At 26.9% G+C, this 19773-nt stretch overlaps 1 protein-coding gene across 1 annotated transcript in view; it reads left to right on the plus strand.

Annotated features, from left to right (window-relative positions):
* LOC136974723 (growth hormone secretagogue receptor type 1-like) overlaps positions 1-19480 on the plus strand; it is a 38592-nt gene extending 19112 nt beyond the window's left edge. The window contains exon 2 of the mRNA XM_067269664.1: positions 18609-19480. Coding sequence (XP_067125765.1) covers positions 18609-19447 — 839 coding nt within the window. The 3' untranslated portion in view covers positions 19448-19480. The remainder of the gene's footprint in view (positions 1-18608) is intronic.
* The last annotated feature ends 293 nt before the right edge of the window (positions 19481-19773 follow it).

The following is a 19773-nucleotide window of genomic DNA, read 5'->3' on the forward strand; positions in this document are numbered from 1 at the left end:
CAACTTTTAGATATGAAGAATTTCAAACAATTCTTTAGATAAACAAATTAGATATTATATTGCAATTCCTTTAATTCGTGTAAAAGAATTGCAATATAAACCAATTATGTAGCAGTAAGAATCTATTGCTCTAAATCATCAGGGGCTATTCAAATACCAGTGACATCAATAACTTTACAAAATATTGATATTTACATTTTTGTCCAAAGTTCATAATTAAGCTGCAATTTGAAAAACTGTAGACAAATTTTCACTGTCTGACTGTCTTTCCTTAATCTCGAGAACGGTGTTAGATAGATGAATGTTGAGACCAAACATGGAAAGATTAGGGGCAGGAGGCCCGATTAACTTATAGCTCACAAACTTATGGTTTAGACCGGAAATCAAGTGATTTCAATTCAAAAATGTTCCCCTGAACAAAGTTAGATAAATGACTGGCACGAATCTAGTGTTGAAAGGAAAAGCACGATATACAGGGGCAATCTGAGCATAAGATATCTTTTAAATGAAATAAATTAAAAATTGAAGACCGGCGTTGTGACGATGTCAGAATAATTTTTGTTCGTATTGTATGCATTATTGTTCTATGAAAATTGCCTGCTGTTTACAGGTAGATGTTGTTAGAGGTTCGTATATATACTAATCGCTAAGTAATTAAGTACTTATTTAATTTAAATACAACGATTATTTATAATGATGAGATAAACTAATGAAATTTAATTATGAATCTAATTGTTCATTTATAAAATTTCCATAAATTATAATTTTGAAATTTTAGTGTATATTATTCGCTAGAATTTTTTGTATTGCTTTCCCGGCCGTTATATATAAAAGAAGGATAGTATGGCAATCGATCAAAAGATGATCCCCTAAGATTTTTATGTTTTTGGACTTGGGACACCTTGAAACGTCGAGAAATGCAAAAAATTCGGGGGATGTATGGATGTTAGTGTGTGTATGTGTTTGGGAGGCATGATTTTGTTCACTCTGTTTGAAGCTTAATAACTCCTGTGCTTTTTATCGATAATTTCTGAAATTTTGCACGAAGGTTTGCGTATTAGGAGAATTGATGCTATTAAATTTTAATGGTTAAAGGTTGAGGGGTGAGGAGATAATGGGGTACGTGTAGGGTCGGACTTAATGACGATTTTGCTCGTTATTAGAATTTAATTTTTTTATAAAACTCATTGCTACCCCAAATTAAACCTTTTGCAATTTTTAATAGTTAAAAGTATAAAAAAAGTTTTTAATAAAATATGACAACAGATGACGCCACCTAAATTTTAAATGTTGCCGGGAAAGTTGAGCAACTTGTTGCTAGTTTATTTAATTTATAATAACGATTAATTTTACATTATTTTAATAGAAATTCAAGTTGTAAAATAAATAAAACTGATAGGAATGAGAAGATAAATGAATATTTTATTACATAAATTTCAGTTCAAGAGAGAGTTAAATAGATGGAAAAATTAATGTAAATAAATTTAAATATATAAATACATTAAAAATAAATATCTTAATAATTAACAAATAATAATACATATTTTTTAAATTTAAAAATCAACTCTTTTATTAATTTTCACATGTATTTTTAAAAATTTATTAAACAATTAAAGCATTTATTCATTAAAATTTTAATGCGATCAATGGGATATAAATATAAGATCTATCTATTGATTTACATAAATCTAGAGAAAGATTTTATTTTTAGAAATAAAATAATCAATATTCTATTTGTGATAGGTTAACTTTATTATTATATTAATTATCGAACAATAAAATAAATAGGTTACGAATGTTCATGAATATTGATTTCAACACAAATAAAAGCCAATATTATCTAGTGATGTAAAGTGAGTATTTTCAATTTAATTTTGCATCATTTTTGATTATTTTTTAAATATTTTTTTCTGTTTATAAATCTGCGCATATTAAATAGAATATTCTTTGTACGTCCTGTTCCTATTAACTTTTATGTGGTTTCAAGCTACAGCAATTACGAATTGTGAAAGATGAGCAAAAATATTGAAAAAGAATTGACAAAAACGAGTGCAAAGAAATAAAATGTTTTCTTGATGTTGAATGGATTTTACGTACGATAAATATGCATTCGGTACGAATTTATATACACTCAGGACTTGAAAGAGGTGAGATAAGGGGCATGCTATTTACATATGCACAACCTTCAACTCTCTCCGAAAACCATAAAAATATACGAATAAACCTAGACTTTTTTGCCATTTTTCACAGAAAAACTTTAATTTATATTATTTTTGTACATTAAGAGGGGGAACTAAATTTTGGGTCTCTGTATGCCCAGGAACCAGGCGAAATGGCTCTGGTAGTCGTTTTCAATCTCGGTCTGTATACAAGATGTTTATAATTAAAGTGTACTATTTTAGACAACTCTGAAGACAAAACTGTTACAGGTAGATCGATTAAATTTTGTAGACACGTATATCGCGGCATGGGAAAACTATGGTCACAGTTTCAATAGTTACAATTTTCGCTGCTAGGATTATATAAAGCGCCACATTCTAGCAGCACGAAAAAACTGTTCAATATGCATTCCGCTACTCTCAGATATATATTGCAACCTTGCATAAACGCAATGTTATTCAAACATCTTCCTTGCTGTAGTTTGGGATGAAAAAGTTTGCAGAATGTCTTTATAGCGATGCTGATACGATAATGGCACCGTTATAAACACTTAGAGGCGAAAGTTGTAACTATTTTTGAAAATTTTCCCATAGATAAACGTGCCTACAGAATTTTTTCGATGTATCTCTAATAGTTTTGTGTCCAGGATGATCTAAAGTGTTTAATTATAGACACCCTGTATATAGGCTGTCACTGTATATACAGGGTTACACATATTAACATTGAGCTTACATTTATTAACAATGAATTTACACTTGCTGATAATGAATTTACATTTATTGTTAATGCATCTGTACTTATTAGTAGTGAATTTACACATATCGGTACAATACATTTACTAATAACGAAATCAATCTCGAAATCATTATGCAACTTTAGTTTCAAAGGAAATTCTAAACTTGAATGTAACGATCTCAAGTTACATCACTATTAATAATCACATTTATTAATTATTATAAATTTGTAATTTTAATCTATTAATGTTATTTTTTGAAGACTATTAAGTTTATAAAATTATTTTTAGAACCTTCATTTAAATAAGAAAGCATTTTATACTTTTAAACATTTTAAACATGTTTTTATTTTTAGAAACTAATAAAAGAATTTGCATAATATATTAATTTTATTAAATGTTATATTAAATTTATTTTGTTAAAAAGAACAAAATCGCAATTAAATCTGCACAAATTAAAAGTGAATATTTTACATGTACTACTGTTATCTGGACATTTTATTGTCGTGATAGAATATATTAACTCATTATTAATTCTTGCAGCGCCTGTGAACTACACTCGTAAAAATCTCATTATACATATTATTAAACTCTACACACTCATTATAGATATGATATTTCTTTCGGGGAGCAATGACTATACAATAACACGTCACTAATTTAATTCACGTTCACTTACATTATATACCATGTATGATACGCATGTAACTAGGTTATATCCAAAAAACATTTGGTTAATATTAAAATATATATATATATTATTTTAAAATTATTTTTATATATATTATTGTTTATCATAAAATATGTTGGTGTTTTTAGTTTTAATATTTATATATACAAATCGAATGATCGTTTTCTGAATTTACTTGAAATGTTTGCTTGAAAATAATGTTATTTATATATATATATATATATATATATATATATATTATTTTTTTTATTATGTTATCTGACTTAATGTCAAAATAAAACCATTTAAGGATTGAAGCAGTTACAGTATATCATGTTTATTTGTAATTAATATTTATATATGTAAGCGACTTAAACACACTGAGGAGTATCGTTGGTTCGAAATCCTTTATGTACAGTACATAAAGGATTAAATAATGAGAGAATTCTAAATTTATTGGTAGTCTTCATTTGTTAGATAATTTTTGTTGGTCCTTTGGTATTAGATATTTATTGGTAGTCCTTACGTTCTACATGGTTGTTTCTAGTCTTTATGTATCAGCTAAATTTTATTTAAAGTAACATATATTTTAAAAGTTTTATAAATTAATTTAAATATATTAAAAGAAATCCCAAACTTAATTTCAGAAACTACAAATTAATGGTTTGAAACTTATTTTTAACTGTATTTTTTTTTTTGAATAAATTATATTTTTAGATTTAATTTTAACGTTAGTTCTATTGAAACACGATTAAATTAATTACGATAGTAGCATGCCAACTCTCTTTATAAAGCTTCGATTAATCTATTTGTTAATTTAAAAAAGGAAACCAAACTTCATGCATGAAATTAAATTAAACCACTAGAAGATAATTTAATAAGCAATAATTAGTTTGTTGTAAAACACAAATTTAACGTATTAATTCGAAAAATAAATGTTTAAAAATCAGAAGATGCGGATGCAAGGATAAAATGATAAGGATTATAAATTAAAAAAAAAAAATTAGTATAAATCGATAAAATTGATTTAAACACTAAAAATTTCTATTTTATGCTTATTATTTTAAAAATGGTAAGTTTTTTAACATTTAAATTAATTTTTTAAAGTGAAATATTGACTTTTCTAAGCTTGAAATGGTCAATTTAATTCAAAACGTATCTAGTTATTATTCTATTTGCCTAATGATTTTCATGCTTTGGTGATGATAGATTATATATAATTATTCATATTATTATAGTTTTAGATAATTATTTATTTTATTTTTCGCACTTATTTCCTATAATAATCTGTGAGATCGTGATATAAAAAAAAAATATGAACGATGTAGCGTATGGGTGGATAAAATATATAATTTACGATAGAACTATATTTATTAAAAGAAAATAATATTAACGACAATTTTCACAATTTAATAAAAATTCTTATCGATTTTTCACTTACTTTTACTGGAAACATGCAATTAAAAAGTTAATTGCGCATCGTTATTCATCTAGATACTTCTAAATTGGCAATAATTACTCTCAAATTGCCTAGCAATCGTATTAACGGACAGTTCTACATACAAACGAAATTGTAAAAGAACGAAGATCGACGCGATATCGATTCCAGAAGATCGGTTTTAATTCATTTAAATGGTAAAATATATTCCACAATTTAAAATATTTACATGGAAATATTATATATTTTATTTTTCTGGGCTTTTGAAACGAAATTATTAATTAAAATTAATTTTCTAAACATCATTTGTTATAAAAAAATATGACGAAATGATATAAATTAATTACAGAAATATTAAAATATTATTGTCAAACCTCTAAACAATGGCCACTGATAGGAACATAAAGAAATGGCCGTTGTTAGGAGGTTATTTGTATGCATTTTTGTTTAAAAAAAAGCTTTATAAAAATGGCCATAATTTTGAAGTGGTCGTTATTGAAGATTTGACTGTAATACTTTTCCTGTTGTACGTTAAAGTTATATTATAAACTAGGATTTTTTTTAATAGAAGTGTTTTTAGTGTACAGGATGGCCCAAAAAATAGTTAACCATTTTAAAGCTTAAATTGCTGTCTTTTTTCAAATACTTAATTATATTTTTATCATGTTTTTACCAGTTTTGTAAAAAATATTAACAATTCGTATTAATGAACGTATTTGAATACACAAAACACGATTAACGGACTTTTAGTCCATCCTGTATATTTTATTAATAAATTTATTTTTACACATGACAATTTATAGCATAAAATTATTAAATTAAAATGAAATATGACAGTTTTTAATATTCATTTGTCTTCAGAGTAATTGTAAAAAGAAATTAAGAAAGTGTTTTTTAAAAAAAGCAATTTTCTACAGTTCAATACTTTTATAAGAAAATATATAATAGTAACCCTACGAGGCATCTAAAGACAAATCGCTGTAAGACTTGGAAAAGATTCTGAAAGAATTTTAAACGATTAGAGTAGGCGGATAGAACGATGCTTAACGCTTCTCGTAGCAACAAAAATCAATTGTTTCGCTAGAAAAATGTTAAAATTTCACGTTGCAAGACGGGAAATATTTGTAATAGTATCTCAAAAGGGTAGTTTTTAAAACGTTTTATTTTATAGAATTTTTTAAAAATATTATAAACCGCTCATTGCAACAAAATCGGCATCATCTTTGACATCTTTTGAAAAATTGACTTTGAAAATACTATCATTCTCGTGGGAATCTTGTCATGAAAAAGTATATTCATCCTGTTTAAATATACCTTCAGTGACTAAGATATTTTATTTTTATTATTTATATTTTTCACTTAGACAATGCCTTATCAGTTAAATTATTATTATAGCATAATGATAATTTAAAAATTACGATTTATAATTACAATTAAAATTAACTGTAGTCAAAATTTGCCATTGTTTGTTCGCCTCAACTAGCAGTAAATTGAGTGTGGAGCTATGCTGAAATGTCTTAAACAAGACGACGGAAAGTCAGCTAATTTGTCATAGATACTATAAGGTTGTCTATTTAGTATTTATAGGGTAGATCCGTTTACAAGTATTTATTAAATGACAGTGGCACTACTGAAGAAAGCGTTATATCAAGGTTTGACTATAATTAAGACAAATATATACATGATTTAGGTCATTTTAATTATATAATAATTTAAAGATGCTGTTAATTCGAATAAAAAACGTTCAAAATTGAGCTTTTTACAGGTAATAGTCTTAGTTTTCTTGCGTGTAGCAAATGATTATGTAGACTTAGAGTTACAATAAAAACTATTACAGAATAATGTTCTATTTCCCAATTTTCTTCAATTTTTTTTTTTTAAAGTACAGGTTTTGTTTTTCCAATTGAGAGATACTTCGATAGAGATTTACAATACGTTCTATACATTTACTAGAAACAGTACGCTAGGTTCATTACAGTAAAAGTAGAAAAATCATTACATAATACATCAGTTTCCTTATCATCGAAGAAAAGAGATTGTCTTTGTTACAAAAGAAGCAATAAACATTACCGATATTTTCTTTACTGCAATATTTCCTTTACTTTTTCTATTGTCTTACGCATTAAATGGCATCATCTTAATCAATTAATTCATTTATTTAATTGATGAAATAATTCATTTAAAATACTAACACATACAAATTAATATCCTATAGAGAAATTTAATTAATACATTTATAAAAATAAATGGAATCCAATTACAGTATTTCTCAAATTATTATTATTATTATTTTTTATACCTCGTTTATCTTCTGACATACCCGCAAACGATAGTTTACTTCAGCTTATCTTCACTCTCATAATTGTTCTATGATGGTTGACTTCCCTATAAACAATAATCCATTTGTCAGTTACGGTATTGTTACTGTTTCTAGTATTAATGTGCTATTGTTAAAGCGCTGTTGATTATAACACCAATAAAAAATAATAATTATTATTATTACAATTAATTACTTTATTATTTATTGCATTTTATCCAAAAAAAAGCAAAAACATTACTTTTTAGAGTTTAAGATCGCGAAATTTTATAGTAAAAACAAGTTTTCATTAATTTTTAAAGCTGATCTTGCATTTTATGGAAAAAAGCAAACTTTTCAATTAATTTTTTGACTTTACGCTCATTGTCATTTATAAAAACGAGCATTTACTACAATTTTTAGAGTAATTCCTACTGTATTTTATGAAAAAAATCAATTCTTTACAGTCGTTTTAAATTAAAATTTGTCACAGCTGATAAGTATTTAAAATTTTTAAGCAATCCGAAGACTAATAATAAACTTTTCTGTTGAAAGAATGAATCCTTTACAATATCTATTGTATTGATTATATTCATCCAACACAAGAAATCCCTTGAAATTTTCCCATAATCAGTAAATATGCCAATAAAAGTACAAAAGAAACCAATTCAATGTTTTTTAATAGAAAGTTCATCTAGAGGAGTTTATTTTTTTTTTCGAATTTGGTCACGCTTCACAATGTTTCAACTAAATATTGTCAAACATTGTAAAAAAGTTCAAATTCTCGATGGAGCTGTTATTTGACACAACACATTCAATGGCCTGGAGCTAAAAATACTCCAGTTCTTTCTAACCAAAAGATATATACAGTAAAATATAATACTCTGTAGTTATGGAAACTGTCTTCCTTGTTTCTCACTCCTCAAATGGAACAGTCACATTTAAATAAGTTTGTCTTCAATGTTAAACTGTGTATTGGCTCCGGGCATTATTTTTCTATTCGAATAATAAAATTTTTCGACATAAATTTTATTTATAATTTAGAAAATAATGGACTCCTGTATACAACTTTGAATTTTTATTTTGAACTTTCTAAAGTTTAAAAGCTTCAATGAATTCGTAATTAAATAAGTACAGGGGTGGTTTTCTTATCTAGTTAATTCGTTTCTGCGATTTTTTAAATATAAAATTACTTTCATACCTAATTTAAATTATAGAAAATATTTATTAACTTGTTAATTATAATTCTGTAATCATTATTAGTATAATTACTAATTTACAATGTAATAAAAGTTTTTAGAGGAAGAAACGGGATCCTAAATTGTTCTTAATAATAATCCTAATGATAAAAATCTAGATATTTTAGAATATATGAATAATAATCTTAAAATATTAATACTACATGATTTTTAATTATAAATTTAATAATGGAAATATTAATTTTTAGGATAAATGAATATATGAATAATAAACATACATTCTTAAGTTATCTTCAATAATAATCCTATAATGACGGCTGTAGACGTCAGTGTAATGGTCTGGAGGATCCGGGTTCGAGTCCAGAAAGTCGAAAAATTCCATGTATTTTTGGGAGTGGTCTATTTCGGATTTTTTTCGCCACCTTTGTTGGATTGGCCAAACCAATGATGTACTGTACATGAAGAAAGTCCTCTTAGTTTTCATATGGAAAAAATTAATTAGTGATAATAATCTTATAAATATGCCAAGTTTTGTGAAAATGAATAAACGAACTTATCTTAAAATATGATTTCTAATTAATTAAAATAAAGTTCTAAATATGTGAAAATTTAGTGTAATTACTCATCAGTTAGAGTATTTTTTACATTAATTTTTTATACGTATCTAATGAGTTTTTAATCATTTATAAATTTTATTTTTGTGACAAATTACTCTTAAAAGTTAAATATTTTATTTTTTCTTTCGAATTTTTTGATAAACGATCCAAAAAAGTAGATAAAAAAATTGTCATAAACAGTTTCTCCATTTACTCGATTGAAAAAAACCAGATGTAATGATAAATATAAACTTCTTGAAAAGCCGTCATTATCAGCTTATTTCATTCATGTTTTTCTTTAAATTTTCTTTGAATTTACTTCAATAATATTAAGCAAATGCTGTTCTACTTCGAGTTCGTTTAACTTTCTTCTTTGCTCTAGAAAGTTCAACATTATACTTTAAAATAATTATTTCGATAACATTTCTTTTTTAAAGTTTTGTTTCGTTGAATTTAAACATGTAAGTAAAATAGCAAAAATAAATTTTTCCTGTTTTATGAAATGAGAAAAGGAAGGAAACATTGTTTTTTTTTTTAAAGACATTTATGATTGATAGATAATTCAAAAAAATATTGCTTTTTTGGGGGTAATATTTACTTGTCATTTTTGATAGAAATCTGTCAAGAGTAACGACAGATACAATTCAGAACGAATTTGCAAGAGCAAACTGTTTAGAAATCTTATCAGCAAATATGAAACTGTTTTCAACAAAAGTATTTTCAATAATAAATAAATAGATTCTATGAGCTCGCTCGAATCAAATATCATACAACCCATTTTTAAGATGATAAACGATAACATTAAGATTTAGACTTACTAAACCACTGTAATTTTGTTCATACAATCCGCACTGACGTATATCCTGCAACAAACTTGCAGAACAAAAACATAATTTTGCGAATAATCAGTATCTATTGACTTTTAAACCCGTAGATAACCGCAGATAAATTATGGTGCGACATACTTGTATAGAAAAAGGACAAGATGGTTTCTAAGTTTATATAAAACTTTCCTTATATTTTTAATTTTTTAAAAAAGTTTTTAAACATTAATAAACTTAATAAATATATTTTAAAATAGTTTATTATCAAGTAAACAAAATATAAAAACGTCATTAAAATGGACAGAGATAAATTTTTTTAAATCGTTCTATTTATTTTTAATGAAGTTTCATTTAAATTTAATTTCTATTGTTACATTCTTTAATGAAATTTCTTTGTTTTTTTAGAAAGTAAAATAAATTATCGGTGTTATATGTCTTTCAATGTCAAGTGTAGAGAAGAATTAAAAAGTTTTAAAGAATTAAAAATATGTAAAAGTTGAGATGAATGCCAAAGAATTTTTCTATTCATAGTTTGATATGAGAAAGAAGACGTTTAAGGGGGTGGAAAAAAGAACAACAATAGATAAAATGGGATGAGTTTCGGAGTTTCTTTAAACTAGAAAACAATCAGAGCGAAAAATACTAATCATAAATCAAGCGACATCATCAGATAAAATGCGAATAAAGACAAAAATAAATAATGAAAAATTGCACATAAAAGGAGTTAAATGTTATTTAATAATCATATCAAAGATTATAAAAGTTTTTATTAAAGATATTTCATAAAATTTATTAACTGTAATAATATTTTAAAAATTATTATAACTTTATAAAAATTTTATTTGCAGTTTCATTTATTGTTTATTACACATTTTAAGTTTATGATAAGAAACATATTGCTTTGTAAATCTGCATTTTTCAATTTATCCATAAGATCCATAGAAAGAGAAATCCATAAAATTTTCAGTTTTTAGAAATGAAAAGTGAATAAATAACAGAAATAGGCAAAGAATAATGAATGAATTACGAAAAACGTGTAAAGAATATTTATTAAATAAATAATGAAAACATTAAAGAATATTTCTTGGATATGAATATTGAATAAATAAATAAATAAATAAATAAATAAATAAAGAATATAAAGAATATCTTTTAGAAAATGAAATTTAAAGCATTTTCTTACTGCTTTTAGGAAGTAGTTGTTCAGGTTTTGATTATTTTGTTAATAAAAGGTATTGTATAAGAACAATAACTGTCCAAACCGAACATATGTCAAAGGAAAATTGAAGATAAAAATTGATTTTATATAAATGGTTGCGATCTATAAAAACCCGTTTCCTGCAACAAATCCGATTTTTTCTTTGTTTTCTCTTCTTGAAGATAAAAAAAAAGTCAAGAAGTTATCCTCGCTGTTTGCTCAAAACTGTTCGAAAAATTTTAAACTTTTATATACTGTTTTATAACTTTTATATATTTAAATGTAAAAGCACATCTGTTAGGTAAATCAGTCAATAAGTCATAAATCAGAATCGTAAATTTTTATATTAAGTTTACAAGATTCTACAGAGATTTAAAGTAAACAGAAGGTTCGATATCATTTATTCAACTTTCTAGTTTTAAAATTTTTAAATTGTCTGGATTAGAATGATCCAGTCACTTCGATAGACGGAAGTCAAATCTACAAAAAAAAAAAAAAATAATAATACAATAGCTGACTTCATCAATTATTAGGGAAATCTTTAAAAATATTAACAGAAAAATAAAATAACATTTTAAAGTTTGTTATTTATTATAAATAATTTTCAAAACTAAACTCTAATTTTTATAATTTTACGCAAATTTTTTAAAAATATTTTTTAATGATTTTTTCAAATTCACATCGTAGGACATCAAGGCAATAAAAAGTCATGTAAGTTACGATTTCTGTAACTATTAATATTTATATGAAATTTAGTGCCTAGATGCCCTAGCTCTAATTATGATACATTTTAATCCCGACTGAACGTTAGACTAAACAGTATGTCTCTGTTATTTCGACCATCAGATGGCCGAGTAGATAAAACGACCCCAAAGGTTGACCATGTGTATTTTTGAGTTTTATTCACGTGTTTTCTAACGTCTAAATAGGGGGCAGTTTTTCATATTTTCACAGAAAGTCCTCCTGAGAAACACACCATTTGGGAGATTGCTCATGTGCTAAGTTGCCTTATTCCATCAATCTAATTTCTACTGAGGGGCTCACTGGCTCACTTTATGGGTTCTGTGTGAGGGCCACTAGCCCTTGCTCTCCCCACGACACTCTTAAAGGGGTCTTTGGTTCTTCCATGTGTGCCTGAGTGAGGCTCTCATCACCCTTCTTCCCCTCATCATCCTGTTGGGGGGACCCTTCTTGCTGGCACAAGTACTGTCAAATATGCAATGTATTTCCTTTGTGCTTTCTTCCGGGCTACAAGTAAAGCGCGGAATTATGTACATAAGTTTTCTCTTAATTGTTTTTGTATTCATCCACTCTTTGACTACAATTGAAGTCATGTATGTAACATACTGTAAATCTCATCCCATTGTTCTTTCTCTCCCTGGTTGTGCCACAGGCAGGTACAGGGAATGTATGAGAAAATACGACTAATAAAATAAAATAAATAAATAATAATAATAATAATAATCTAATTTCTACTAAATTTTAGTTTAAGACTATTCTGAATTCTTATAATTTTTATAAGTAATTTGAATCAGAGCATTATTCTCATTTCTTATTACTTTTCCAGCTGTTATATAACAGAAGGAAGGTATAGCGATCGGCCAAAAATGATTACCCCCGAGATTTTACATTTTTGAATAGGGGACTTTAAAATGTCGAGAAATGCAAAAATATTCGGGGGTTTTTAGATGTTAGTGTGTGTGGGGGGGCATGATTTTTTTCACCCAGTTAGAAGATAACTCCTATGTCTTTTGTCGAAACTTTTTGAAATTTTGCAGAAGGTTGTGTAATAGGAAGAAATGTTTCTAGAAACCTTAAGGAAAATCTGACCATTGGTTCCGAAGATATTAAGGGGGCGGGAATCATATCTCACAAACCTTTAAGTTATGAAATTGTTTAGAAACTCGACTTTATCCTCAAAATTAAGCCTTTTTTGACGTTTTAAAATAATTAATAATATAAAAGTTATTTTTTAAAATAACGTTTCGTAATAGATGGCGCCACGCACAATTTTAATTTCGTGTCTTACAAATTAGTGTTTTTTCTTAAGCATAAGTATTTTCCTCGGGAAAGTTACGTAACCCGTTACTGGATTTTTTTTCACTTTTTTTTTATCAAGAACTTGGACAGTAAATAATGGTGCAACAATACTTCCTAGGAACTTTCATCACAAACGGTTATTTAGGGTAGCTAACAATAGAGAAATACCTTTGAACAGAATTCATCTAACTGTAATTTATTCTATTTGATTTCTTTATTTTAAAAGAAAATTTTCACATTTTCTTTTAGCATACATATTGATGCGAATAAATCACAATGACGATGATTAGTTAGATGACAGTTTGAAAATAGTGAAGATGAATGGTAGATTAACACATCTGGAAGTTCTAGTCCACAATTAATTTTGGAAGTCTCCTGAATTTCTGTCCATTTACACACTTTTTCTATTTGAAAATCCTTTAAGCTTCGAAGATTCTAACACCTTTAAGCTCTCCAAGGCTAAGCAAGCAGTGAAGAAGAAAATTAATAATTGTTCATATTCAACACTCCAATTTTCGTTCCAGTAGAAAAGATAATGAACAATAATTCGAGTAGTAGTACAATCGGTCAAGAGCAGTCAAGGTGGAATCTACCGCTTTGGAGGACCCGGGATCGAATTCAGACGGGTGAAAAAACTCCCAGGAATTTTTCGGGGATGGTCCATCCGGATATATCGCGTCCGTTCCTATCACCCGGCCGCCCCATTGTGGGCCTGGCCGAGTGGTGGGGATGCGGTAGTACAAACAATATGAATTATTTTCATTGAAGACACAAGTAGTAATTAATTTTGTGTCAATAGTTTTAAGATAGGATGAGAAAATGCTTATTTAAATCTTTTTTTTTTTTAACTAGATAGACCATAATTGCTCATATCTGTTACTTTTGTGTCACTAGTTTTAAGACACCAATGACACAAAATAATTGTTCTGAGTTCTACTTTTTTTTATCAGCATTTTAAACCATTATTGGAAGTGAACAATTATAAAAATAGCGATAAATGTCCGTGTTCTTGATTGATACTAAAATATAATTAATTTTTTAAATAATAATTTTATTAATGAAGGAATGCAGAAAATAATAAAAATCGAAAAAAATCTTTTAAGAAGTAATCTTAAAATATTGATTTTTAATTTACTAATTAAGTAAAATGTTAATTTATCAATTAAATTAATTAAAGTTTAATTAAATTCTGTACAATGTAAAATTTTTTACATTAATATTTATTATTATTATTATATTAAAAACGTCAAACGTAACTGTTATTAATTATCTAAGGAAGTGGTTAGAAAACTGTCAGAACATTTATAATTTTTCTACAAATTATTATAAATTAAGTATTAAATATTTTCATTTAAATGTACAAAATAAAGTTTATTATATTAAGATGTAATTCTCATTATAAACATAATAATAAGGATTTATGAAGGCTGGCATGTTGAAGTTATACGTTTATATTATGAAAAATGGCTTCCTTTCATTGTTGAAAGTTAAAATTCTTGATGAACAACTAGCTTTATAATAGTAATTCGATGAAAAATTTCTTCAGGTTTTATTTTTTTATTTTTTGTAAAATATAGTTAAAACTTATAATAAAAGGAAACGGAATTATTTTCACGGAACTATTTTCACGGAAAAATCGATATCGAGATTTTGATTGATTTTCAATTTTGAGGTATTTCTAACATGATTTGATTGTTTACTAGATGTATCGATCACAAATGTATCGAACAATATACCTAAAAAATAGTAATAAAACTATTTCGAGATCAAAAATTTGTCATATTCATGTGACTAAACATCACATTGATTACATTTACCGATTTCAGGAACGATTCAACAGAAATGAAGATATTGACATTTTGGTTTATTGTTCCTTTTGCGTCACAAACAATCTTTGATGAGTCATTTCATGTTGTATTTTTCCCCTTTTTGGAAAATTATATTACATTCTTTGGTTTGATTTTGATGAGCTACGTCAACGCAGAACATGGATAATCTACCGAGGAATAAATTTGTCCCGAGGGCTTTTTATGGGAAACTGGCCCCTATTTAGGTGTCATTCAAGTGAAGAAACCCAGACAACTAACTCCACGTGACCGCTGATCAGGCGAGAACCTGTGACAACTATAGTTCAGTGGTTTTATCCACTTTATCACTAATGGACCTAATAGGGCTTTTTAATCATACCTTTTAAGGGTTTCGCCAAGTCCATAATGAGGATAGCCATGAGATCTAACTAGGTGAATCCGAAATTTTCGACGTTCCTGACTCGGATTCGAACCCAAACCCTCAGAGTGGCAGGACTTTACCTTTTTTTATATTAACATTATTTTCTGGGAAGGAGAAAGGTAAAAATGTCGAAAATTACTTGAATATGTATTACACAATTTTTTCTTTATTTTTTAACTTTAAATTTCACTTAAATGTCAGATATACATTTAATTACATTTACTTTTTAGTTTAATTTTACAGTAGATTTTAAAAATTTCTTAACATGGTATTTTCCAAAACTGTTTATAATTTCGCATATTTTTCTACGAGAAGAATTTTATAAATTAATTATTTTAAACTAATAAAAGAACGTTTAAAATTATTATCTTAAAATATAATTCTAATAAATCTTTCTCGTAATAAATGTTATTCTATGATTTATTAGTTTCATTTATTATATTGAAAATTGAGTTGCAAATGAGTGTTGTCAGTGTTACATAAACAACCATTATAAATTGAAAGAGTGAAGAAAAAACTTTATTGTGAAAGCAACAAATGGTTTAAATTTTTGGCAATTCTTCAAAAAGAAAAAAAGAAAAAAAAGTCGATAGACATGTTCTAATTGTAATAAATATTAACAAAATAAATATTTTATTCTAATTTTCATTCATAAAACCTCAAAAGGACTCTTAAAAACATGCACATACAGTACTTAAGTATAGTAAAATATAAATATATTAACATTTAACCTCGTCAAACCAATAATATAAGACTAAAGGGTGCCTCCCATCTGCCCAGTAAACTGAAAACTATTTACAGGCAAAATAACTAAATTAAATTCAATATATTTTAACAAATGGAATTTAATGGTATATAACCACCGAGAACATATTGAATTTAATTTAATTATCTTGCCTTAATTAGGCAATGCAATTAAATTAAATTATGAGAAAGTTATGTCGTCGTTATTAATGACTACTATAACAAATTATTTAAAAAATATTTAAATAATTTTATAAAATAGCCTGAAAGATCAGATGGTTCGTTGATAAATATAATTCTAAATGTAATTTTATTTCATAATTTTATGGCGGAATTATTTTTAATAATAAATTATTTTCTTTATAGTAATGATTATTTTAAAAATTCGCTATTTATTTATAATTTATTCTTATTTTCTTAATCCATTGAAACCACTTGATTTCTTTCCTCCTACTTTATCTTTTTAAGAAAATTGCACTTTAAATTTTTAAATATATATTTTTATATTAGTTAAAAAAATTAAAGTTTATAATGCATTTGAGTAGTTTTACTGGTTCTCATCAAAAATACATTTCGGTAGGACCCATTTATTAGATTTTATTTTCATTTCCTAATAAATAAAGTTAACATTTTATGGTCTACCATAAATTCTTTTCCTGTCGATTGTCTCGTTTTATGTGAATGCTACTTACAATTCTTGCTGAATAATAATTCGTTACATCTGCCCACATCATATGGAAATCTGTAAATCTAACTATACATCACAGCACCGGAATATAAACTAGTACGACATTTTCTAAATGAACACCTAAATCAAATTTACAACCGTCTAAACTGGAATTATAATTTAGTTTTTGGAATTATTCTAATTGAAAATTAGATACAGAGCATAGGTATACGTCATAACAGAATAAATGACTAGTATAATAATAAAGTAATAACTGCCATTCCAAATTATTATTGCTAGATATAGTGGCATAACTAGAGCTGATACTAGAAAGGCCAGAATTAGAACATACAAACCTACATTCAATCCTTTATCGCTGTGGATTAACCAATAAAGTAAATGAAGAGTAAACTTATTGTTTACACATGTGCATAAAAAAAGTGCGTTTGTGTGCTCATCATTTGCCAAGTGGATAAAAACACTGCAATAGTGCATAAAAAAAAATTCGCACTTCACTAACAGACAATTCAAACGGGGTTTTCCGAGTTTTCTTTACGTGTGAAACACCTAAATAGGGACCAATTTCCCAAAGAAAGTCCTGCAGAGAGGCATTTCCTTTGACAGATTTTTCCTTTATTTATTTATTCACAAAGATAAGGAGGCCCGCATCCTCTGGGCCCTCTCTAGTTAAGATATTAGCTGGATATAACATTCTTATATTTATGCTAATTATTTTTCAAATTTAAGCATTTAAGTTGTAATCAAGTAGTAGTATAAAAAGTTTAATCTTGCAAAATTTAATCACGTAAACTTTTAAACTATACAAAATAAGTAACAATAGAAAAATTGCATTTAAAGTTCGAAATTATAACTTTTCCCTTTGTTTCGAGTAACGTTATTTTTATTTTATCTTATTTTTTAAATCTTATAGTAGCATTTGAGCTTACCAGAAACATTACCCCAATTTCCTATTTTAGCCAAGTAAATTAAAGATGCCAACTGGGAGATGAAAGAAGTATGATTTATCAACAATCGATATGGATGCTGAAAGGGATCAAAGGGAGTTAGTTTTTGTATCAGCAATATTTTTATATTCTTATAATTATACCTAAAGCAAACTCTTATTTCAGTTACATCAGCTTTTGCTAATCTTTTAATATGAAGTTTTCTTTACTCGGTTAGTTTACGAGCCACTGGTTGAGGAAACGTAATGCTGTTGGGGAAAAATAATATTATCATTAGTATATGGTATTTTCGTTTTATTTTATATAATTGTTACTTATTTATACTTTTTACTGTACTATTTTGATTGTTTCTCTATTAGAAACAGCTTGAATATTTTGTAATTGCCTTATATCAGTAGAAACTACTTCAGTTGCCTTCTAAAATGCAGTCAAACCTCTAAACAACGGCCACTGACGGAAACATAAAAATTGACTATTGTTTGGAGGTTATTTTATTGCATTTTTGTCCTTTTGAACAAGAAAGTGGTCGTTGTTTGGAGATGGCCGTTATTGGATGTTCAATTGTATCTATATTTATTGTTTTGGACTTTCTATAATGATTTTTTCATAACATATACTTTATAGAACCTTAATTACTGTATTTAAGAAAATAATTAACTACAATTTGTTTAGCTTATTGCAAATCCAGGCCTGAATACAATACTGTATATATTGTATTTACTATTGTACTATTGTTGTATGATTTATTCTATAAATCTTAATTTATATTTATAATAAAAATTCTATAGAAATTTACACTAAAATTAATAAATTGAAACATAATATAGCCTTTTTCTTCTTTTTTTATAGGTAAAATAGTTCCATACGTCGAGATGTCTGCCGCTCACGGTTCTGTTTTAACAATACTGGCGATAAGTTTCGAACGTTATTATGCCATATGCCAACCATTAAAAGCTGGTTACACGTGTACAAAAGTACGAGCAATGATTATAATACTTACAATATGGATGGTAGCATTAACGGTAACTAGTCCAGTACTGATTTTTACCGAATACGACTTCGAAAGCTATTTAGACGGAAGTATGGTTCCAGTTTGCTTAACTCTAGTTCAGACATTCTGGCAAAGAATTTATTTCTTCATCATCGTTTTCACATTTTTTGCAATACCTTTATTTATACTTCTAATAGTTTATACATACATTGCTAGGCATTTAATGATGGATACGAGTGAACTGTCTTCCTCTTCTGAAAGACTTCAAATGAGAGCCAGAACTCAAGTGGTTTTTATGCTGATTGCAGTTGTTTTAAGCTTTTTCTTTTGCCTTCTGCCTTTCAGAATTTTTATCATTTATGTCATGTTAACATCATCAGAGCAGTTACAGTCATTAGGTATGGAAGCTTATTATTGTTTACTGTATTTCTGCAGATTGATGTTGTACACAAATTCTGCTTTAAATCCTATCTTATACAATGTTATATCATCGAAATTTAGAGAATCGTTTCTTAGATTAATTGGGTGGAAAGTGAAAAGACATTTAAGCCATACGGTGAGCCAAAAATTTAGAACTTCCGTTTCAGGTACCAGAAGTAGTTTGATAAGTGGATCGACTCAATCTAGTCAAAGTGGTTCGCACGTAATTCTTATTCTGTCCAAAAATTCACCCAAAAAGAATTTAAAAAACGTTTAATAAATTGAAAAATTATCGTTAGTTAATTTTACATGAAGGTAAACGTAGATATTCTTCGTAACTATTGATACATAAAAGTCTTAAGTGTATAATTAGATATATACCGGTAGTCCTTCCAATGCAAGTTGACAGTTGTAAAATCAAACAAAACCATTTTTAATCAGTTATAGGGAGAGACTGCTTTATTAGTTGTAAATAATTGATTGTTTATTGCAGCCCTGGGTCATTGGGTAACCCCTTCTTTTCTGTGAATGGTTTAAAAGTGATTTAGTCTAGTTTGACAACTGCAAACTTATGTTAGAAGGACTATACGTTCAGTTTCACTT

The sequence above is a fragment of the Centruroides vittatus genome, unplaced genomic scaffold (genome assembly GCF_030686945.1).
Source record: "Centruroides vittatus isolate TY-2023 unplaced genomic scaffold, ASM3068694v2 contig_355, whole genome shotgun sequence".
Lineage (NCBI taxonomy): Eukaryota > Metazoa > Arthropoda > Arachnida > Scorpiones > Buthidae > Centruroides > Centruroides vittatus.